Raw genomic sequence first — 25,454 nt, 5'->3', positions numbered from 1 at the left:
ATCTATCAGAGTGCATCAAATGATATCTCTCTCAATTCTCAGCCACTCTTATATTTTGTACCAACATACTTTTGAACCAAAGGTTATTGGCTGAAAAAAAATATTATTCTATTAATCTTCCATTTAATATTGTATTCTTGCCAACTTTGTTACGTTTCTCTAAAAGCTTGGATATAGATGCCAATTTGCTGATACCAAAACTTTGCCACTGCAACCTTTGACAATAGGTTACATCAGGGGTGTCAAACTCACAACGTCACGTGACGTGTCACGACGTATCGTGACTTTTTTGCCATTGCCAGCAATCGGGTGGGCCCGGTTTTCGCTACGATGCATCCGACCCGCGGGATGGCAGTTTGACACCCCTGAGTTACATTAATCACAAAAGATTCCATAGAATTATATGGTAAGTGCTGAGATAAAATAGGAGGACCCACAACCTGTAATCCCAAGGCCCCATGAAGTCTTTAAAATTCTGGGTGCAATTGAGCCCCTTGACCTCTTGGTTTCTCTGCCAAAATGGTGCCTGCTCCCAGGAAGGAGTCATGCAGCCTTCAGGGAGACAAAGGAGTGGAGAGGCTTGCTCTCCTTGCCCACACGTTCTCCAGAGCTTCCAGGAGAGCTATAGGTGGTGATCTGCAATGGGGTGGGGAGGAGGGTGTGGGACCCAGTGGGGTGGGAAGGCAGGCCAAACGTTAGTGTGGATCCCAGGGGGCAAGAAGCAGAGCCCTGGATGCTTTGGGGTGGGAGAGTCTTGATAGACCTGGGCCTGGACTAGGTCTCCACCTCTGAAGCATTCCATGCTCTGCTCAACAACTGCATTGGATAGAGGAGGGATGGGGGTCATTAAGCAAGGTGATCTCGTGGGTGCCTTGCTTAATGACTGTCATGACTTACGGCTGTAATGTCCAGGTTCCATTACTGTTTTAAGTCAAAGACTACCTGCATCAATTTAGAAGACAAGTGTATATAGACACCCCATCCCTAAGAATCAGTATACAGGCAACATTTTACTAAAATGTTTGATGATGAATATGTTTTCAACAGCAAGAAGAAAAGACATACTACAGAGAAAAATTATCAAAAGTTACGTTGAAATGCTTTGATTTCAGCAACCTAATTTAACCCCTCTCGGAAGAAAAACTTTCCACTATAGCCAGAGTTCTTTTGTTGCTTTCAAAAATTTGTAATTACTTTCGTTATTTCACATAATGCACTATTAACAAATTCCTCCTCATTTCACATAATTGATCCCTCAAGTAATTGGCAAAGTACCCCCCCCCCCTGCTTCTGGAGTACAATTGCTGCTACTCGAAGGCTTACAAAATTGTTTCAAAACCCTTGAAGGTTTCCCAGGAAATAATCTTCTGGGCACCACCCATGCTTAGAAGATCCTGAAAGGACTTCTAAGGAGCCACACGAGGCCTCTTAAGTAGCCGTACCTAAATTGTGCTTCACACCACAAAGGTTCCTCATTACTGAAGCTCTTCTTCCCCAAAGTTGCACCATCTTATTGTGTGTTCACTTCAACAAATGTAGTAACCTACCTGGCGTTTCTCCCCTTCGTTTCTTTCCAACTCAGCGTGCTGAAGACGATGAAGACATTCTACTCTTTCTGCTGACAGCCTCTCTGCCATTAATTTGTCTAAAACACGGAGCTGCAGTGGAACCAAAAGGTTCGTTCAGAAATGGTATCTTTGCAATCGTTGACTAGAACTTATACATCGAGCAATTAGATCAATACCGGTACATCTGAAAAGGGCACTTTTAATGAAGCAGCGTGACTAAAAACAGTTATTTCAGTATTTCAAAAATGTACACACTAAAAGTTATTTCAAATTTTAGCTACAGATGTGCCCACAAGTAAAAGAAAGAAGGAAAGAATGTATTACTTCTTTCAGTAACTGAAGATTTCGACTATCTGTCCACTTGCCATACATAGAGATGTACGTTCTTATACACACATACAACTAGGTTTACACATTATGCTAAGCTAGAATATAATTTCTTTTTTAGCCCAAATGTGTGAGTCCAGGCAATGTAGTTTATTCAGTAAGCTTCTGTTTAAAACTTAGCTTATCATAGGTATGAACTGGGCCAATTTCTTTCCAAGTCGTATGTAGATAGTCCTCATTTAATAACCACAACTGGGATTGACAACTCTGCCACTAAGATTTCTCACTAAGTGAAGCACTCACTAAATGAGAAATTGTGGTCATGGCTATGTTTTCCTTTCTTCCTCTCTCACCCGGCCTTTGGAGTGTGGACCCTGGCCCCTTGGATAGCCAGCTCAAAACTGACAAGACTAAATCTGACTAATTTCACATCTTCCCTTTTGCTTGCAATGGCCTGCCAGAAGTAGTAAAAACAGATTCTTGCAGAAGGACTTTGGGAGTATTATGTATATACATCTATACGCACGTGTGTACTTACATTCATTGTACAGGAAGGAATTTCAAGAGAGTAAGCAGACATACAATGGGCAATATATACTGAAAGCAATGCATTGGGCCGCCAGCTGTGAGTGCACTATACAGCCCAGTGTATTCTACATTGTATGCCTGCTTATTCTCTTGCAATCTCCTCTAGAATCTCTCAACTCAAAGAGATGGGAGGGGAAAAAAACCAACAGATCAGCATAGGACAATGTGTACTGACCCTAATGGTGATTATGGGATTGAGTGATACTGCAAAGGATGTAAATGCAGGTATTGGTTGTGAAGTTCAATACTGTTGTAACTTCCAATGGTTGTTAAATGAGGCAGTTAGTAAGCAATGATTACCTGGTTTGGCTTTCATGGCTAGTGTCAGTTGGGTAGTGTTGTGCTTCAGGGTTTAGTGGCTATGGCCTAACATCAGGAAATCTGTTGTGTAGACCATGATCACCAAACCCTGAAGCCCAGCGCTGATCTTTCTAAATGTGCTGTGTAATAATGAGAGCTGTAAGACAGGAAGATTGGCCGGCCTACCGCTTGTGCTTCCTAAGCGAAGGCAGCAGAAAATAAATTTCCACATTGTGGCAACCATATCAGATTAAAAACAGCTTTGCTCTCATATCATATAATGTGTTTCACATGGTGATGATAGGCAGTGAACCAGTGAATGCTGCTACATCTGTTTTCCTCATAAATCCCACATTTTGGGAAACATTGCATCCCTTAATTCTTCCTTACCTGATGTTGTGTTTTATTTTCCATCTGTCCTAATTTGCTGTTCATCTTATCTTGCACTGCTACTAACTCAGCTTTTATTTCTTCCATAGCAGCTACCAGCTGGTTCTCTACTTTATGTATTAGGGGCTCACAACGACATCCATTTATAGGTGCCTATCAGAAATGACCAGATACACACATGCATAACCATCTTTCTCTGAACAAACACATTTTGCTAATATAAACAAAGACAATCAGAAGACAGCGCTGGATTGGGGCCTCCTGGAAGCAAATTAATGGGGAAAAGGAAATATGCATCCATGCAGTTTAAAAATAAATTTGAACTACAATTCCCAGCTAAGGGAATTTATTGGCATTAATTTTATGACATTAATAACACAGGAAATAAAAAAAACATGGTACAGAGGTACGCTAAAGTTGGTGAACCCTTTGGAACTGAGCCATTTCTTCATGTTTCTTCTGTTTTGGAGTGGTGTATGCTTTATTCTTAGCATGATTTTTGTTGGATAAGCACTCCTAAAAGGAGTAGCATTTGTTTTGCATGTTCCCCATTGTCTGGTTTTGTAACTTTTTGAATATTGACAACCCTTTTTCTGAGGTCCATGACATGAGATGAAGAATCCAATGGCGGCAGTCAATATGCATTAGTTTTTATAGGGGAGGGATCTTCAAACTCATATTTGATTGTCATCTCATTGATTGGAACACCTGACTGCATTATTCCCTTAAATGTGTGTGTGTTATTGTGAGGCTTCATATAACTTTTTATAGCAAAGACATTGCTATAAATGTGACACTGAAATACTTTTATGGCATCCTCTGTATGAGTCTATTTACACCCTTCCTTCTTAAGGAAACACTGTGTTTGCCACCAAGAAATAATTCAGAAAGCTAAATAATTTAGTCATGAAGGCACATTCATATTCCTCTGATCAAGCCCTCTTCTTAAAGTACAAACACAATAATTTCCTATAAATTACAGAACTTCCTTGAAGATCCTTTACTCCTTCACTACCCCAGCAATATTCTGCTCCAAGATTTATACCTGCATGATTTTTCCATTCTTTCCACGATACAGAGTATATAATTGATAGGCCCTGAATTCATGGGGTGGCGGTGGTGGAGATGCACAGCGATGCTTGCTTCTGCGTTTTGTTGGGTTTTGCTGTGGACCAGGAGGTATCTGCTGATCCGCTGGGGGTAAAGGATCAGAAAGTGCCGATACCTAATTTTTAAGGAAAGGAAGAAACAGCATTTTTATCAGCAAACAAAACAATTGGGCTCTCTTTTTTTTTAAACCTGTTTACTTTTATTAGCTAAATTTTGAAACTCATGATCAGATATATGTAATGTCACAGTTGACTCCCAGAAAGGGGGTCCAACAAAACAGGAAATATGAGCTGAATCTAGAGTTCAGCAGAAACTAAACCCAGAAGGTTTTGGTGTTTCTGGATTCCAGATGAAGTGATTTTTAAGAAAAGCCTATCCTATCCTACCACCATCTGATTCCGGAGCTTCTCAGCGTTTCCTTTCCCTCGTTCCCTCAATTTCCATCACCAATGACTCAGCATGAAATGTCCCATCAACCCACATGATCCCTTCATCAGTATCTTCCTTTCCTGCTTCTCTGTCACTACCTCTAATGTTCTTGGCTTTTCCCCCCATCCTTGCCGTCACAAACACACCTTCCAAATTATTTCTGCCTAGAACAACCATATCTCCATCTCAGCATGAAACAAAACAGCTCTGCTTTGTTCTATGTATGGAACAAAATTTCCAAATTATATGTGCCTTAATTTGGAGCGGGACCAACTGTATTTGCACAACCCTAATTCACAGCCTGCATTCCAATTTATGTATCCTGTATTTTCAATGAAATTAAAAGTAACACCTAGAATATTATTTATTATTCTCTCTAATGCTGTCCATAATAGGTGCATCTATGTCCATGATATTGATTTATTGTAATGAAGAGGCAAGGCTGATGTGTATCAAGTCCTCTCCTTCCTTCCTCCCCTCAGCTGCTGAAAAGGTCTCCATTACATTGAGCTATTTTAATTTAATTAATTACATTTGAATTACCACCAAAGCTTTGTTTCTATTTGCAATACATGTTCGTGGATTGGAAAAATGTGCTTGAAATAATGGTTAGCTAGCAAACTTGTGCCTATACAGCCTATTAACTACTCTTCACATTCTATAAACCTTCTTACACTGATTTGCACTATTAGATATATTTTTTTAAAATATGAAATTATGGCTGAGTCTGTTAGGGTTGGATGCTTTTGGCAAAGACTAACAAAAGCCTAGGAAAGAAGCACACACTCTTGATAGAAGGCGAAAAACACACTGCCTGCCTCAAAAGACCACTGTGTTTCTGTTGAGGTCCACCCACTAATATACCTTTTCTCCTGGTTTCTTCTTTTTACTCTTCTTCTCTCTTTGCTCCGATGAAGGCAATTGGCTTTCATTTTTCAAGTCACCAGCCCCTTGAGCAGGATCACTGCTAGGGGTGTCTTCAGCAGCAGAAGCACTATCCTGTTCCAAATACAAGCACATCTAGGCAAGAACAAAATGGATCTCCACTTTCGTCCCAAAGATGCTTTTTCACGAGGCCACTGGATTTTCTTGGGTTGTTGTTTTTTTTTTAAGATGTTTCACTTCTCATCCAAGAAGCTTCTTCAGCTCTGAAGTCCAGTGGCCTCGTGAAAAAGCATCTTTGGGGAACAAACTGTATTTGATAAGATATTGTTAACTTTTGATGAGAAATTAATTAAGAAGATGTATAATTTTTTGTTAATTTTGGGGGTGGAAAGTGAACAAGTTACAGTGATAAGGTGGGTGAAAAATTTTGGTTATAATATAGAACTAGAAAAATGGCAAAAATTATGGGAGATAAATTATAAATTGACAATGTCAACTTGGTATAAAGAAAATCTATATAAAATGTTTTATAGATGGCACTTGCCACCAGCAAGATTAGCAAAAATGTTTAAAAATATGTCAGATAGATGCTGGAAATGTAAACATAACTCAGGCACGTATAATCATATTTTGGTGGACATGTGGCAAACAAAGGCTAATTGGAAAAAGATACATGCCTGGTTAGAAAAAATGTTGGGAGAACATGTTGAATTTAAACCTGAACTTTTCTTATTAGGAATAATGCCAGAAAAGATTAATAAACAAAGCTTATATTTGATTCTACACATCACAACAGCAGCAAGAATAGTCTTTGCACAATATTGGAAAAATGAAGGATTACCACCAGAGGAAGAAATAATTTAAAAAATATTGGAATGCGCAGAGATGGACTGATTTAACTATGAGATTGAAAGATAAAGAAGAAAAAGAATATTACCAAATCTGGGATTCATTCTACAAGTGGTTAGAGGAAAGAACCAAGTATTAGGAACTGACTATGTATTAGCGCTTTTGAATCCAGACAGCACGGTGGTTGAAAAATTAATATATGTATGTAAGAGGGGGAAAAAATCTTTTAAAAAAAAAAAGAAAAAGAAAAAGTATCTTTGGGACAACCATAACCTGGATGACTGAGAATCTCCATAGACAGATCTCCATTTTTCCTTTCACGTTTTATGGGTAGTCTTGATCACGGTACTGCACAAATTCCAAGCAGAGGACCAGCAACAAGAGGCAGGACTCGGCTTACAATCATGAATACTAATAGTTGGCTCAAGGTGCTTCTCATACAATGACACAACAGATACACCCGTGGCAAATCCATATAGTTTCAAGTGGTTAGAGTAACCACAGTTGCTATAGTTACAGTCTTTCAATTCTGGTGCTGCTTTCCTTCCCTCCTAAAGAAATAGAAATGGCTATACCTTGCTTTGCACCACTTCATCACGTGGCACAGACTGAGCACGTCTTTCCTCTTTGAGTCTCTCCCTTTTCTTCCTCAGGCTCCTTCCACGATTAAAGCGTGAAATCTATATTCAGCAAAGTTTTTCATTAAGATGACAGAACCAGATCTAAAGTTAAGCTTCAAAAAGACTCGCTAAACCTAAACTGAGCTAAGATAGTTGCAACCAAATTAAATCCTATTAAATTGTAATACCTCTCATAATCAATGAAACCTCTGGGTTCAGGTTTGAATCCAGCCCTTTATTGCCTAATTACAGGTAGTCCTAATTACAGTCCATCATGGCTGTAACTCAACAATGGTTGTAGATCAGATCAACAACATAACTGACCTGATTTTACAACCTTTTTTGCAATGGTCATTTAGTGAATCACCATGTCATTAAGCCAATGCAGTGGTTGATCAGTGAGCCGATTAACTTGCTCTGGGCACAGTTTTGCTGGAAATCAGAAGAGCTGGGTTCCACAGGAACATTTTAAAACACGGTCACATGACAGTGGGACCCTGCAAACAGTTGTAAACTCTCAGGGAGGCCCACCGTATCTTCAGATGATCACTAAGTGACCTGTTGTAGGCCAGGGACTAAAGTTTAAACTCTGTTGTTTATTTAAAGTAGCACTAACAAGCAGAATGGACACAATACAATGTTGAACCAGCTACGTAAATGAGTACAGAGCAAGATGGAGAATGTAGGCTAGGATCTGCATTGAATACTTATATATAGCAACATAATATTTAGGATTAATTTCTCTATGTCAGAGGTCCTCAACCTTTTGGGCACCAGGGACTGGTTCTGTGGAGAGAGGTTTTTCCGCAGATTGGAGGGTGCATGCTTTTGTGTGCTGCATCCTGCAGATGGGGTTTTGCTTGTTTGTGCAGACCAGTTGCTGGCATGCCGCAGCCCGATACTGGTCCACAGGCCGGGAGTTAGGGACCCCTACTCTATGTGCCAGAAAGTTTAAACTGGGCCCAGATCTTACTTTGGCCCCGATTAAGAGTAGATCTATTGGAATTTTAAGTTAGTTGCGTCTAACAAGTCTCTTTTCAATGAATCCACTTTAGAGGGTGAACAGATATCTAGTACTCGTAATTACATTTTTGTAAGAAATGTTCACTTCCAAGTATTTCTGTAAAATTAAGTTTTCAATTCAGCCATGGCACATGATGTACCTGAGGGGCTTTAGTAAGTAGAAGAGCAATTTCAGGGTTGTTATGTTCCCGGGCAACTTCCAGGGGGGTCTGGCCAGCCTGTAATAGAAAAGGTTGGTTTGTGCTCCTCCAAAACCATCAAGAAAGTTCAGAAAAGCCTGGACATTTTTAAACAGTTGACACAAAAGACTCCTTTTGAGCTGAGGTTCTTAAAGTGAAAGGGATGGATAGCTACCAGGTGATTTTTTTTCTAATTCCCCAGTTTAGTCTAGTCTTTTGAAAAGCTTGAGATTTCCTACTAACCTCCTCTGACTTAGCTTTTCCAGATTAGCCAAAGTCAACCAGGAGCTATGATGGTTAATTTATGAGCCTGCAGTATAGGTAGGTCCTGAACCTACGACCAACATTAAGCCCAAAATTTCTGTTGCTAAGTGAGACATTTATGAAGTGAGTTTTGCCCCGTTTTGCAATTTTTCTTGCCAGTTATTAAGTGAATCACTGTAGTTGTTAAATTAGTAACATGGCTGTTAAGTGAATCTGGCTTCCCCCATTGACTTTGCTTGTCAGAAAGTTGCAAAAGGTGAGATCACCTGACCCCCCCCAATACACTGCAACCGTTGTAAGTATGAGTCAGTTCCTAAGCATCTGAATTTTGATCACATGACCATGTGGATGCTCTAATGGTTGTAAGTGTGAAAAACAGTCATAAGTCACTTTTTTTCCAGTGGTGTTGTAACTTCGGACGGTCATTAAAGTCAATGTTGTAAGTCGAGGACTACCTGTTTACCCATATGACCTTATTAGGTGCCCATGATTTTCATGTTACCCACAGCAATTTTTCAATCAGTATTTAACAGAAAGTAGAACAGTAACACAAAAAACTTCCACACTTACATTGTTAACTACGGTCCCATCAGCTCCAGCTTCCAATAGCAATTTTGCCACTTTCTTATGATTCAATGCAGCAGCTACATGAAGCGCTGTATCTCCTGCCTAAAAATTACAAAATCAGAATGCCCTGTTCATCATGACCTTCATTTTCACATGAAGAGCCCTGGTCTCTTTCTTTCTTTCTTTCTTTTTCTCCCTCCCTCCCCCACCTCTCTCATATACATACATACATACATACATACATACATACATACATACATACATACATATTTCCGTGGAACAACCTGCCTCCAGAAGCTGTGAATGCTCCAACACTGGAAGTTTTTAAGAAGAGACTGGACAGCCATTTGTCTGAAATGGTATAGACAGGGTTTCCTGCCTGAGCAGGGGGTTGGACTAGAAGACCTCCAGGGTCCCTTCCAACTCTATTTTTTATTATTATAAAACTTTTATTCATTAAACATGAACCTCAGTCAACTGAACATTCAATAATAATAATAATAATTATTATTATTATTATTATTATTATTATTATTATTATTATATTATTATTATTATTATTATGTTGTTGTTGTTGTTGTTTAGGAGGCATAGAAGCAGATTCTTCTCTATGTCAGCTTTTAGGCCTATCATATTTTAGCAATCAATAGTTGACTGCAACAAGTGGAAACAGCATTCAAAACCTATTGGGAAACCCACAAACATTCAGTTTGCTCAATATCACCTTGGACTCCTTTGCTACATCCCCAGACAGTTGCTACAGCCATTCAGATTGATTTTTTTAAAAATTATCGCTTGGCAATATCACGTGAGCATTCATAAGCTCTGGATAAGGATTTGTTGCTTTCTTTCTCTGCTCTTTCATTGTACGTGATAATGTTCCACCAGGGCATTTTTCAGCTGAAGGGAGTGGAATGCGCTGTGCAGTGCGCAATGACACAGGTATGATCTGTTATAATCAGGGCTTTTTTTCTCATAGAACGCTCAAAACGGAATTCCGGCACCTTTTTTGGATGGAACCTTGTAGGGTAGGCAAGGCGGGTTGTATGACATGTGTGAGTTCCGGCACCTTTTTCTTTTACAAAAAAAGCACTGGTTATAATCATCCTACAGCCCCAGTGGAGTATACGAGAATATCAGCCAATGGGGTCTCATTGTCAGTGAGATTTCTTACATCTGGCAGAGCTATTATTTTCACGTGCTCACTTTTGTTTCTATAACATTCCCACAAAGGAAAATGCTGTGGCAAGAATTGCACCTAATAACAAGACTTGTACCTAATTATTTGATACTTTGTAAGCAAAACTGCATGACTGGAAATAATCCAAATTATTGGGTTATTTTCTAATTATTTGAAATCCCTACAGTAAAGTCCTGGTGTAACATATCCTCTGGGAAGAAGAAGCACCTGTTAAAATTATTACATCCAAATTTATGTAAGTGGTGGATAACATTCATAAAATATACCAAAGCTCATAACAAATTCCTTTAAGGTTAGTCTGCTTTTTGTAAATTTTCATACTATTTGGGTATGAAATCTAAGTCAGGTTTTTTTCTACTGCATTCAAAGTCTTCAGAATGATAATCCATAGAGTTGAATTATTACTACGCTGTAGTTTTTTTCTATTTTATTTTACGTGACCAAAAATACTTCATTTTAAAGTATAAACGCCAAGACAACTTCCAACGTAGCCAACAGAAGATGCCCAATTTCTTCATGGCCATTCTGAACACCCAAAGAATATCTTGGATGCAACAATGGGTTCCTAATCAATACTTACTTCAACTGCTTTCTATGAGATCCAGGTTACTGCAGCCTCTGCCCCAGCCCTGAGTACCAGAATACATGTGAAAAGCTGACAGCAAATGATACATGGGCATTAAAGTGCATGCACTGACCTGATTCTTTTCATGGACGGAACAGAAAGCAGTGAGCAGCACCCTAACGATGGGTAAGTGATTGTAACGAGCTGCAACATGCAAACAGGTGTCTCCTGCCTAAAAATAAAGGGGAGGAGCTAAGCAAACCCAGTAAAAAAAAAGCTTTAGCTAATGAGATGTCCCATCTTAAAGCAACATACACAGTCTCTGGGAGGCTCTGAACCAGAGGTCCCCAACCTTTGAGCACCAGGGACCGGTTCCGTGGACAGAGGTTTTCTGCGGACCGGAGGGGGTGTGGTTTCATGTACTGCCTGCATCCCGTGGATGGGGCTTTGCTTGTTTGCGCGGACTGGTTTCTGGCATGCCGCGGCCCGGTGCCGGTCCATGGACCAGGGGTTGGGGACCTCTGCTCTAAACCAACATGCACACAATAGTGACCAGTATTTTGCTATTCAGCTAATGACAAGGATGGGAATTGAGAGTCCTTATCCTCAGATGTCAATAGCCCATTAACTCGGTAGCTGCACTGTTATGATAGCATACTTATATTTTACTAATCAAAGACAAGCCACCTGACACCTTTAGTTGCAAGTGCTCCTTTTATGAGGGATCCCTGGTGTTCTCTGAGCTTGGTTCTTTTCTTACAAATATTCTCCTTTATTGCTGCTTTTATGCTCAGTGTACCCAGCAGAACTTTAAATCTTCACGCAATCCATAACTGGGAAATGTGTTATTGGGCTCCATTCAATTGACGATTCATTTGTGATGCTCGTTCCAAGAAATTAAGCTTATAATTGCTATATGCTCTTTTGGAATGGATCCACTAAAATCTCAAATACATATTGACATGACTCATGTCACGATTCTAATACCAACATACTTGCGGTTATACAGATAATGAAACAATGAACAGATCATAACGCAGAGACTCCATGCAGATTCTGAAACATCTGTATCCGAACATCCAAAACAGTACATTTGGTTTAATAACATTTTCTTTTTTTTTAAAAAAAAGGCCTATTTGGTAATACTCACATTGTTTTTGATATCAGTCCGAGAGCCTCCAAGCAGTAGAACTCGCACGCTTTCAGAATGATTGTTTTGGCAAGCCAAATGCAGTGGAGTGTTACCTGCCTTAAGAAAGAAGGAGGGGAACAACACTAATCATCATTACAAAAACAAGTAGGGAATTAAAAAAAAGGCAGCTGTTCTATTTGGGGAGGAAAGAATGAATATGAATGCTATTTAGTTAGAATTTGCTTTAGGACAAAAAAAAATTCTTTTTTCCTAGTGAGTGGCTCAACAATGACTGGGAAATAAGATAAGGATGTGGTTGTTATTTAATGTATAAGTATACAAGTAAGGATTACTTGGAATATTAAATGGTGGCGGAAGACATGAATGTGAACACGTGTATATGCAAACAACACTGTGTTGTTGCTAAGAAGATTAGAAAAACTGCATGATGCAATGAATGGTGATAAAAATGGCTATATACAGGTCATCTTTGACTTACAGCCATTCATTCAGTGGCCATTCGCAGGTACCACAGCACTGAAAAAAGTGACTTATGACCATTTTTCATGCTTATGACCATTGTAGCATCCCCATGGTCACATGATCAAAATTCAGACATTTAGCAACTGGTTCATATTTATGACCATTGCTGTGTCCCAAGGTCATGTGATCCCCTTTTGCGATCTTCTGACAAGCAAAGTCAATGGGGAGGCCAGATTCACTTAAGAAAAGTGTTACTAAAACCAGCTGCAGTGCTTCACTTAACAATTGTGGCAAGAGAAAAAAAAGTCATAAAATGGGGCAAAACTCACTTAGCAAATGTTTCACTTAGCCACAGAAATGTTGGGCTCAGTTTTGGTTGTAAGGTGAGGACTACCTACATTAGAGGATGCTTCTACCAACTTCTTTATACAGAAATGACCTCTGGGGATATCAGAAGAAAGATAAAAGGATGCGGAAGGTTGGAGGAACGGGACACTTAAGTGGTGTGGTAAAGCAAGAGGAAATAGGGTAAAAAATGAACAAGGGATGAATGACTGTGGCCTGAATACAAAGAGAATGGACAGTTTCCACTGGTGTGGTCATCCACAGAGAATGAATGAAGGCTGAATTGCAAAACAAACAGATGAAGGAAGGGTAAATAACTCAAGGGAAGACAAAGAAGTCATGGGTGGGTGGAGTTGGAGAACTTATCAGGAAAAGGTAAAAAAACTTAAAGAACAAACAGGAAAGTGTAAAGTGATGCATGGATGTAGCAGCAGCAAGGATGATCTTCAAGGACAGAGAGAGAGAGAATGAATGGCATTGATGCAAACTAAATTTAGCTTTATTCCTTTTCATTATTTCATGGTGCTACTTTTTTTCTTACTATTTCTTACTCCTTTTCTGTGCTTTGCAAAACAGCTTCTAACACCAAAAGGAAATAGTATGTAATGGCTCGTCTATATACAAACATTTTCTTTTATTATGTCTGGTCTCTATGGGAAAAAAAAGAATCTGTAACATGGGCATTTAAAATCCAATAAATTTAGACCCAATGTTTAAGAATAACAAGATGCAAATTTTTGTTCCCCTAAGATAACATCCAGAAATCAGAATCAGAATCCAGACATAAGGAATTGGGGAAGAACATTATGGGGGCCAACACAGTATGGATCAACAGTGCTATTAATCATTACTTTTCAAATTTACCTGTACATTTTGTGTCTTCATATACCTTATTAGAATCCAATTTGATAAGTTAAATATAATGGCATATAGACAATTAAATTTCATACTACATATTATCACTGTCTGCTAGCAAGTATACATAGATGCTTTTCTCTCTATTTATGACATAGGAACATTTTCAAGATTTTATCAGCAAAAGCCCATTTCCAATTATATTAATAATAAGATGACATCAATGCATTATAATGCAGAATATCAAGAAGCCTCTATTTTCTTGAGCTCCAAAACAGCACTTGCTTCAAAGGGAGAGTAGTTGTGTATTGACTATAAGGGTTGAGGAAGGATGAAAGAATAACACTGCCACAACTGTTGAATTATATACAACCCAGCAAGATGAATATAAACGAAGCTCTGGGACTCCTTAACTATCGACAATTAATGGCAACTTTGCTTTTAATTGAACAACAGAAACACAATCACAAACAAGGATCATAATGCTCCATCAAGAAGGAAATTAAGTCAATTTTCCTTTGCTTTTCTACTTTTGTGCTTAACTCTCCTATTTCTGATAAATTTATTTTTGTTTCTTCACTATTTTCTTGTTGGCCCGATTCACATTCCTATTACAATGAATCTTTTCTACCTTGAGTGCAATGATAAAAATCTTTTCAGACAAAATCGAATGCAACTGTGTGAGCTATCAAGATAATCCATTTCAAATCTAAAAATGTCTTCATGATGATGATAACTGATGATAACTTTATTGTCACTTTGAACGTACACCAATCGGCATACATCAAAATGAAATTTCGTTGCATACAGCTCTCAAAGGGTCACCACCTCCGATATATACTCCTTGTTCGTGGCCCGCTCAAATTTCACATTGTCCATTTTAGTCTCTAGGGAGTGAACAATGGCAAACAGGACAGATGAAAATGGGGCTCCATGTGGATTAGCCCTCAAGTTAGCTTGTATTCTGACAACCTCGCCTTCTTTCCTTTTTCTGATCCTGACTCTTCCACCTTTTCCTTAAAGAGGCCTTGCTTCTTTTCGCCCCTGGAGCACGCTGCTGCCGCCACCAACTCCTCCAAAAGCCTCTCTCTCTTCCTCTGGGCCTGCCGACAGCCTCATCCAGTTCCTTTGCTCCATAAGCTCCAGGTCCTCACCACCTCTGCCTCCTCTGGAAACAGCCCTGATTTGCAATACAATCCATCACTAGGCCAGCAGTCAGATCTTGCTGCTGGTAGAACAAATTCAAACAGCGCCAATGACTTTTAACGGTCTCACCAACAGTTCCAAAACAACTAGAAACTCGCCATGCCAGCAAAGATTGTCGGTCGTATGTCGTATGTTACCTTAGTTCCACCATGTTGCTCAAACACATTAAAATCTTCCTGATCATGTGGCCTATAGCCCTCACTATCCCTCCCAAAACAATTCGCCTTCAAGAGCCAATGCAGCCGCAGCCATTCCAGGCACCGCCATCTTAGAATTTCATGAGGAACAACTGAAGTACAGCCAATTAAAGCAAATGAAATGTACTACCACTACTCAGGAAATGTCACTGCCAAAAGCAACTGATAAGGAAAAATGGATGTTTTATCTATTATGTGTCTTTTCTCAGACTACAAGAATTGAAAAGCTCCTTTTGGTGTGCAGCTCACCTTGTTCCTAGCCAGGACATTAGCTCCTGCTTTAACAAGCAGCTTGGCTGATTGACTGAACCCATGCCAAGAGGCTTCATGAAGAGCTGTGTTCCCATCCTGGGAAGCAAAACAGAAAAAAACAGCCATTTTAGAGGAAAAAATAAGATTATTTATGTTATAACGCCACTTTACATCCATCGGGCATCACCACCAAAGAAATGTCTCTTGTCATAGGAAGAGAAACATTCTAAGCATTCTGCCTTGGAAACTAGGCAATTCAACCCTATTTTTTATTATTATCTATTGCCAACAATATGAAGTCATAGCTGCCAGTTCTTTAGCTGGCGTTGGCTTTCATGCACATGGAGTTCTTCCCAAGAACGTAGGATGTCATAATGTACCAGTGTGGTATATGTGTGGATCCAACCAGTGTGGCCTTTTGCAAGTGACAGACGGAAATGTTGTCAATGCACATATGCTCTAAGTGCCATCCAAGATTTTTGGATAAGGCACTCTTTCAATTTCAATTTTTAAATCTATTATTATTATTACTTCTAATACTACTAATTTTTCTCCTCTTAGTAGAAGCTTAGCACATCTATTTTGCTTGTTACTTAATTTTTACAATCGGATAACCAAATCTGGAAATAATCCACTAACATTTTTTTTCTTTTTCTTTTTCTTATATTCATTTTTATTTTTCCATTTCTTCCACAAACAAGTCAACAAATATACCGCAATACATAGATACATACACGTAAGTTTGGGTGCTGCTCGTCCATTTCCCCTTTCACTGTATCCACCCTCCTTCTCTCTCTTTCCTCTTCTCTACTTTCTTTCTCCCTTTCTCCTTTCTTTCCTACTTCCCTTTTCTTCCTCTCCTCTCCTCTTTCCCTCACCCCTCCCCTCCCGTTTCTCCCCACTTCTCCTCCTCTTTTCCTCTAACCTTCCTACTTCCTTCCTAACATTTGATGGCACAATCTTGGACAAACAGAGGATCTTGGCCGTAATTACGTTACCTTGTCTTGCCTGTCCAATGCACACCCTTCATGGATAAGAGCTGAGATAACATCTGTGTTCCCTACAACAGTCGCCCGGTGCAAAGCTGTTTGATCACTCTGCAAAGAGAAGCAGTGATGTTTCTATTTAATGAAGTTATATCTTACACGGTGATAATAGTTCTTTTCATGGGGAGATCATACTAAGTGACTGAGAAATGCATTCAGCCCACAGTTTGATAGCAAATATACACTCTGGTTCAGGGGTAGGCAACCTTGATTTGTGAACTTCAACACCCAGAATTCCTCAGCCAGCCACGCTGGGTCGGGAATCTGGGAGTTGAAGTCCACGAGTGATAAAAAAGCCAAGGTTGCCTACACCTGCTCAAGTTGTAATAGTCACTGGCTTGGTCCACACACTGTGCTAAGTTATAATGTGGTTTACTTGGTTTTGGTCACAGCAGGTGGCAGCACATGATCAAATTTGCTTGATGTGGAGGCGTTAAGGATGAGCAACTTTCAGAAAATTTTAGAGCAGTACAGGGGACTGGAATTGAAAAAAGACAACAAACTGAAAACTAGTTTGGTCTAGTTGTTATGGCACAAGGATAGAGACCAGGAGTTGCTGAATTCTAGTCCCACTTTAGACATGAAAATCACTGGGTAAGTTGAGCCACTCTCTCTCAGCCCAACCACTTCATCCCAGGTGGGGAAAATAGGAGAAAGAAGTATTAAGTATATTCACTGCCTTGAGTTATTTATAAAATAATAAATAAGGGTGGGATGGCCTCATATCTTTCCTAAGACAGTTTCTAGAAATTGTTCCTTCAGCAGCATTTAAACTGCCAAATCAAGGAATCAATTTTTTTCTACAAGTTTCCACACCTCATTTCTTTAAAATGATCTCCAAGGCAACATTCTAACCCAATGATGATGATGATAATAATTCTGTTTCCCTTGTCTCTGCTTCAATCTTTCATAAACCCTTTCTTGTGAGTTTAAAAACAGCAGAATTAGCCTGTGATGCTGCATTCTAACCATTGTGCCAACAAAGCTCTTTCTTTAATTAAGTAATTTTAATATTTTTATTAGTTTTATTCAAATCCTCACCTCCATTTCATTTTTATTTTATTTTATTAGCAATTAGAATTAATATTTAAATTATTTTTATTTATTTATTTTAGTAATTAAAAACAAGATGTTCTGGTATCCTGGAGTACTGAACCACTAATCAAGAATACAAAATTATAAAGCAGGAACAAAAAAAGAACCTGAAAATGAAGATGAAAGAAAAGTACAGGCTAGAGATTCAGCAAAGACAAAATCCCAAACAATATAAGACTGAGATGGCCTCTGGGCAACCAAAGATAAAAAGACTTATTCCAGCTTAAATACATTGCATATGTCTCCCTTCCTTCTTCCTCTCTTCTTTTAACTTCCGTTTATCATTCTTATTCCTCATTAGACTAGGAAGTGAATGACTGCCCTTCCTCTGGAGTTGAAGTTCTAATAGGAGATTTTATTTTTATTTATCTAATTTTTAAGATCTGTCTTCTTCATAGGTACCCGATAGAAGGGAGGCTGCTGTTTATACTAGGAGTAATTTAAATGGAAACCTAGATTTGGTTGCTAAGAACTGCCCTTTAGCAGTTCAAATTGTCATTGCTGCACATGATCAGCCAATAAAAAAATAGATAAACTAAACGCTTGGAAAATATATTTCCAAACCAACCCTGGAACCAAATAGCAACTCATACATTTCAAAACCTACCTCTAAGAAGCCGCTGAGAGAAAACTAATTTTGCAGAGACACAGGTCGTGGCTTCAAGCTGCAGAAACTCCTTTGAAGGAGAGCAGGTGGCACAACAGACAGGCAAGGTTACAATTCCTTTGTTGTGAAATGTTACCCTAATGTGCTTAGAGAAATCTCCTGCCTTCCCGGCAGACAGGGATCTAAAAGGATAATGCTACGTTTTAGGCAGTTTATTTTTTGCTTTTCAAACTTAAGTACCTTTGGAAGCAGATTTTACGTTCTGCCAATACTTTCTTTATAACGGCTGTATCCTGCCCTTGCTAAATTCTGGGCGGAGAGCCAAGCCAGTGAGGGAGGGTGGCACAAGACTATAGAGTTCCTAATCACAACCATCCACACTATTTGTAAAACAGAGGGCTCCTTTAACATCAAGTCAGAACAGGAGAAACCCAGGGAAAGAAATACCCTGGGTTTAATTAAAGGAAAGATGCAGGCTTCAAGTGATTTTTGTTTGGAAAGGAGAAAGTCTTAACTTAGCTATCTGCCACTCTCTGCCTAGAGGAAACACAACTGATCTTAAGCAACCTTGAAAGAGTTAAATTTATGGTGCAGTCAGCCACCATTGCAACTGGGTCTCTTAACAGCTTACTTCTTTCTAGTTGCTCCTCTGCGGAAATGCTGCTAAGCTCAGCCTCCGAGAATACAAAATATATAAAAAATGGTGTTCTGTTCCAAAGCAAAACTATACAAAAGGGGGGGGGGGTGGAAATCACCCAGCAGTCAATGTAACATAATTCTCAAACTATTTGAGAATAAGTCTGTAGTTGATGACCTATTACAACTTGGCCCTGAGAATCAGTCTGAACAATCTACTGCAGGGGTGTCAAACTCGCAACGTCACGTGACATGTTGCGACATATCGCGACTTTTTCCCCCATTGCTGCCACTGGGGTGGGCATGGTTTCGCTATGATGCATCCGGCCTGCGGGCTGGCAGGTTGACACCCCTGATCTACTGAAATGTTTCTATCAGCCGTCCAGCATGGACCCTAACTCTGATCCCATTCCCCAAGGGGGGGTGCTCCATCGATATACCTATCCATTCATCACTGCAAAACAACTATACCTACAAGAGCTGTGAATTGGAGCAGTTTTTTGCCATGTGTCTTCAATCTGATCTTATTTGCCCTGAGTTTAATGTCGCTAGCAGTAGGTGCTGGGCCTACAGATACAGAGCTTGGAGTACCAGATTGGACTTTGGTGAATACTCACTTCTACAATAAAGAAGAACAACCATCACAACTAAGAGAGAGAAAAGCTGGATTTTATGACCATGTCATTATAGGGGAATTATTGACAATATTGCTCCAGCCTCAGAAACAAGCTGTCCATCTGAATCTTCACCTTCTATGCAACCATCCTATTCAGAATGCTTTGTCTCAGAGAGACCTGTAGAAATTGTAACTTGGGGTGTAGCTGGTTGGAAAGAATCTGTTGACAGTGATTTGATGAGATACTGTCTTAATTTGAGATACACATAGTCCTTGACATATGACCACGTGTTCAGCAACCACTCAAAGTTACAATGGCACTAAACAAATGGTCATAAGTGCAGGGCTATTTGCATCTCAGTCCTGTGTTCCTGTGATCAGCATCTGGCCACTAGGCAACTGGCTCACACAATTGATTGGTTGCAGCATCCTGTGATAATCACCACTTGTGACCTTCCTTGTTGGCTTCCCCAGAAAGGCAATGGGGAAACAGGCAGGGAAGGTCACAAGTAGTATCTAGTGAAACTCATCAGTTCCTACTAATATATATGGGGACAAAATTGCATATATATTCTTGTATGATTTTGACAGTGTTTATTTAAGGATAAGGACATTCATCTTTTTAAAAAAATGACAGTTAACCTAAAAGAAATTATTTTTTTTTTAATTTTTGAGCCTTGCAGAGTCTACAGGCACTCAATAATTATATGATGAGGTAAGACTACTCTCCTGAACAAAGAAAGCATAAATTATAGTCATTCCTACATTCTATATTCTAATTTTGTATTGTCACCCATCTGCCAATTTACTGTAAGAAAGCTGAAAATGAACAAATGACTAGGAACTTTTTTTTAATGCAGATATCTAAACACAGTATAAATATAACCTATAAATAAACACAATGATTTCATTGAACAGAGGCAAAGCTATCATAAACAGCAGCACTCAAGAATGACCTCTTGCCATCAAATAGCTTAGACTGATTATTAATTCATAACAGAAACCCACTTGCTCACCCACCCAATAGATTTTTGTTGTACTACTAGTAACTTTAATCAGATCAGTGCATGAACAAAAACCAATGTAATGCTAACATTAAAGACAAGGTCTGCTCTGGAAAAATGTCCCTCCAATTAAAAATAATCCCAAGTCACACAGCAGGAAATTGCTTTAATAAGCGACACTGATAGTTTCTGCCCTTACTAAAGCAGAAAAAGCCTACAAAATAGTTAGTCAGACCAGCTTTCTGTGGCTGTAGCAACGATGCTTTCACACATGGGAGATGAGCTGGTAACTGCAATACAAAATACATAGGATAGAAGAACTCAAATAGATGGATATAATGAAGTATGATACAGTTTTTAAAAGATTATGAGAAAAAAAGATTAATATAGATGGTTCTTGTTTAATGGCCACTTGTTCAGGGACCATTCAAAATGACAATGGTGATGAATGAGAGGTACAGTATTTATGACCCAGTCCTTCTACTTATGCATCCTGGTGTCACGTGATCACTATTTGCGAGCTTCTTTGCCCGCTTCCTACAAGTCATGTCACTTGGGAAGCTGGCAGGTCACAAAAGGCGACTTTGTCACATTGCACTGAATAACAGTGCAGGAACATCTGCCGGAAGTTCTGTCACTAAGTGACATGGTCTCTGGGTCAAAAGAGTACGCTTCTCTGGCAATTCAGAACGAACCAAGTCCCATTGAGTGCAATAGCAACTGGAAGCTAACTGTTGAGCTTAATAAACAGTAAATTCTACTGTGAAACTGTATTACGGTAATGTAGAAATAACAATATAAAGACATATAATCTAGCTATTGTGCCCACTCAGAATAAGAGAATAGTCCTGTCTATTCGAGGTAACACCGATTTGATGCCTGAAATAAATACTCTCATGTTTATAAGAGGGGAAAATAGTAACCCAGGTTTTGTTTTATTGTTTTAGCATACGGCATACATAGCCAGGGAAGTCTACAATGCTTTTTACCACAGAATAGTTCTGGCAGTCTAAAATTGCCAGTTCATTTTGTTCACACATGCACACTATTCACAGTGCACCACGGGGGTGGGGGGCGAACTAGCTTTGCTCCAGCTGGCTAGCAGCACTGAAGGGATGTTGAGTCATCCGGGCTTTCTTTCACTGACCTCACCTCGCGCTGGGACAGGTCCGGCACTGGCTCCCACTTCCTTTTGGAACACGACTAGCTTTTCCTCCAGAGTGGTATTCATTTATCTACTTGCATTTTTACATGCTTTCGAATTGCTAGGTGGGCAGGAGCTGGGGCAAATGACGGGAGCTCACTCTGCCACTCGGCACCGTGGGCTTAAACTGCGGGAGTGCCATCTCTGGCTGACAAATCCAGTGTCTTTAAGTTGCTGCCCGCTGCACTCTCTATAGTACTGCAGTTAATAAGAATAAAGACTTGAATTATCTTAACCATCCTTTTTATTTATTTATTTGGTGATTTTTTAAAAAAAGGAAAATAAAAGAATACAAAAGCAATCAAAAAATGAGAACACAAAAAGCCCATTACCACTGCCAAAAAAAAACCCCTGCACAGTTTGGAAGGTAGGTAAAGGCATGCACAATTCAAACGCTTTAAACTTTCAATAGTCAATAGTCCTAACCAAGCTATTTTCCAATACTTCAACCATTTCACAAAGATGAGCAACTACTCATAGATTGTATGTACTCTTCAACCATTCCAGATACCAGTCCTGAGGTCATATTCATCCAAGGAGGCAGGGGAACAGGAGGGATGAAATTTCTTATTTCGATGACTCCATCTTATGTACATGATCGTGTATATTTGTGGGCGACAAATGACATAAAAATGAAAGGGTGGAGTTTACTTGTGTAAGTCCTCATTTGGGCAATCATCACGGTTAGGAATAATGCCTGAGATAACAGCCCTTCAAGCCACTACAACCTGATTTATTAAAGCAAGAATTAAAAATGCTCCCAGAACCACAGTGGGCTGTGAGTCACTTACGCACACAACCCTCCGATTCCTTGTTTAGGGATGAGCCTATATAGACGGAAGCAACATCCTTTGGTATTTGGGATACTGTACTGTCCCCTAGATAGGGAAACCCCTAGAACAGACAATGGGACTCTACACAAAAGGTAAATTACTTTGTGGAGAATCATCTAAATAAGTGAGACATGCAACCATGCATTTTTGAAGTAGATCTGACATGCCAGATGGCCAGTCCGAATGCTACATGCAAGCCGAAAAGAGTTCTAACCTCTTTCTCTCTTTGCAATCTTCTAGGATCTTTTCTAGCCTTTTTCCTCTGTTTTTTCTTATCTTTTTCTTCCTTGACTTCTTTGACCAGGACCACTGCTCCCTTGACTATTTCTGGGGTGTGTGCTGTGTGAACACTCATTGACCAATCAGAGATGGCATCTGGATTCCAATAGGGGCTTGCGGGATTAGCAGGGAGAAGGAAAGAATTACTTCTTGGGGTTTCATATTCTAGAGACCTGGTCTCCAAAGGCTGAAATTCATAATAATCCCATTCAAGGTCACTGGAGGTCATTCTTCAATTAATGATTAGGTCTTTAACAATATGTTAACGATCAACATCTGTAGAACATGAAGTCAGCATTTAAAATATTCTACCACATTTATCAAGTTTCTTTACATCATTTGTCAGAGGTTACTTTAATTAGGAGGATACTGGTAATTATGATTTGCCACCCAAAATCACTTGTTGAGATCGGTAGCTTGAGATAGATAGATATATTGGATAATAAATGATTTGCACTTGGATATTTACAAATAAATTAATTAATGACTTCCGTGGCTTAGTGGAAAAAAAAATCAAAATAAAAGCAGTCTCTTGAAAGTTGGAAGTGTTATCCTGTGTTATCCTGCTACAAGACTACATTATTAATCATACCTATGGGCAAATGTGAGACTAGCATTGAAGAGACATGACACTCCTCACTCAATTTGTATGTCTTTAGCACACTTAGTCCCAGTCAGTTTGACCATCTCACAGGATTGCTGTAAGGATAGGTTTGAGGGAAGAAAAACATGTACATCAGCATAAGCTTTCTGAAGAAAATGCAGGGTAGACAATACAATAAATAAAAGAGAGTCAAAATATCTTGCACAAGGTAATATATAAAACTAATCCACACGGTCTTTATCTAAAAGAAGATGGACATTTCTGCAAAATTAAACTATCAAAAGCAGCAAAGAATGGGGGTCTACAGAAAAAAGAGAATGCCATTATTTAATCAAATGAATAGTAATCATTTTCAAGTTAAAATCACTTGAGTATCTTTGTCAGTTAATTAACTTTTTATCTACGCTCAACAACATTGCTGGGAGAAATGCTGTCCAGATTTAATAATAATCAAGATTCTGTAAACATTGTGGACAGTAACAAAACCACCATTTGTATATATGCCCTCAGTATTTTTGTAAAGACTGAAAATGGCCAAGCTTAATCCACAAAGGGTGCAAAAAAAATCAATCATGAGCCCTCTTGCCCAAGGTTTCTTAGTTTCATGTGCTAATGATGCGCACCAATGCATTTCTATAAATACAAACCTTCTTGGACAGTGTTGTTTCACCCTTTTTATGCAACTGCCAGAGGTGTAGACATTGACAGCTTCAAGACAGCCAAACAGAACTGCAGTGAAAACATTAATTGGCATTTTGGGCTCTTCAAAGTAGAAACTCCTACCAAGTGTTTCTCAGGAAAAAATAAATCATCCCCTTCCAATGTCCTTGATGGAAAGGCAAATGGATTTTTTTAAAAAAAATGTGTAACATGCTTCCAACAGATTATAACAAGTCCTTAATTTATCTATATTCATTTTTTCCTGCAACCACTTTACAAAAGTATCTGGGAAGCATTCATTTCAGCTCTTGAAAAGAACGCCTAAAGTAATTGATCTGCATTGTCATCATATTTGTTAATGTGCCTTACAAGTTGACCCAGTCAGGCTGGGAAAATGTATTTTCCACGTAAACATAGTTTCCACAATGGGTCACATGTAGCTAAAAATTACAAATGAGAAAAGCTCCCTGCAAGAATGGTTGTGACTACTCACATCATCCTGAAGATCCACGTCACAGCTTGCTTTGAGCAGAATCTGGACCACATGGAGATGACCCTTGTAAGCTGCAAGATGGAGAGGTGTCCGCCCATGCTGGAAAACAGAAGATACCAACTGAACAGGTTTTAAGACCATCACTGTAATAGCTACAGTGTACAGTGTAATAAATTGGAAGGAACTCAATTAAAGGAAATTATCTTACATTCCCAAGCCCACTGAAATGGCTTGAATCTGTATTTCAGTATTTTAATCACAAAGACGTAATTAAGTCATTTTATGCTTAGCACTTAATAGTCCTCCATAAGAATCCCTCAAAATAAAACTATACATCTCATTTGAGAATAACCATTGCTTTAGTGTAGTTTTTTTAAAAAGATAAATGTAATGCAATGTGCAAATATTGCACAAGAAAAGCAAGATTTTGTGTAAAATAGTGCTCAGTTTCCAACCAACATATGGTGGGAGCATGAAGTTCCACCTTACCCCAATAATTCAGAGGGAACTCAAATTTAGAAACTTTTATTTTAAAATATTCAAAAGAGTTCTCATTCTTCTTTTGGCCTTATTTATTTTTCTGTGTCTTTGGTGCATGGGCATTGATGTGTGTATGTGTGTGTCCGTAGCCTTCAAGTCACTTTCAACCACATGGACAACTCCCTGCAGTTTACTTGGCAACATTTTTAGGAGTAGTTTGACATTGCTTTCCTCCTAGAGGTGAGACAGATTAATTGGCCCAAAGTCATCAGCTGGTTTCAAGCCTAGGACAGAACTGGAACTTGGGTTTTCTCTCTCCTAATCCAGCACCTTAATATTGAACAATATTGACTCCTCACCCCTTGCCCTCACACACACACACACACACACACACACACACACACACACACACACACACACACACACAGTTACTTTCTGCAAACCATTGATGGTCCACTGAGGTGATCCGCCACAGCCTCCTCCTATTTCTCAACAAGCAGCTAGCTAAAGCCTAATTCATGAAAACAGACCCTTTAACTGAAGCACGCAAGTATTAATAAAA

General features: G+C 39.1%; 1 protein-coding gene across 2 annotated transcripts in view; it reads right to left on the bottom strand.

Annotated features, from left to right (window-relative positions):
- The window catches only part of ANKRD6 (ankyrin repeat domain 6), a 92,123-nt gene that overhangs the window by 6,836 nt on the left and 59,833 nt on the right, over window positions 1-25,454 (bottom strand). The window contains exons 3-14 of one of the 2 annotated variants that reach the window (XM_081314801.1): window positions 24,413-24,511; window positions 16,334-16,432; window positions 15,333-15,431; window positions 12,016-12,114; window positions 10,999-11,097; window positions 9,103-9,201; window positions 8,230-8,307; window positions 7,022-7,126; window positions 5,577-5,732; window positions 4,219-4,398; window positions 3,174-3,326; window positions 1,548-1,658 (exon numbers count right to left, since the gene is read on the bottom strand). In XM_081314801.1, the coding sequence (XP_081170927.1) occupies window positions 1,548-1,658; window positions 3,174-3,326; window positions 4,219-4,398; window positions 5,577-5,732; window positions 7,022-7,126; window positions 8,230-8,307; window positions 9,103-9,201; window positions 10,999-11,097; window positions 12,016-12,114; window positions 15,333-15,431; window positions 16,334-16,432; window positions 24,413-24,511 (1,377 nt within the window). The remainder of the gene's footprint in view (window positions 1-1,547; window positions 1,659-3,173; window positions 3,327-4,218; window positions 4,399-5,576; window positions 5,733-7,021; window positions 7,127-8,229; window positions 8,308-9,102; window positions 9,202-10,998; window positions 11,098-12,015; window positions 12,115-15,332; window positions 15,432-16,333; window positions 16,433-24,412; window positions 24,512-25,454) is intronic. The other variant, XM_081314802.1, reaches the window with a different exon arrangement.

Source organism: Vipera berus, assembly GCF_964194415.1.
Source record: "Vipera berus genome assembly, chromosome: 1".
Classification (NCBI taxonomy): domain Eukaryota; kingdom Metazoa; phylum Chordata; class Lepidosauria; order Squamata; family Viperidae; genus Vipera; species Vipera berus.
Note: the sequence above shows the minus strand (reverse complement) of the source record. Positions and strands in the feature narration are given on the sequence as shown.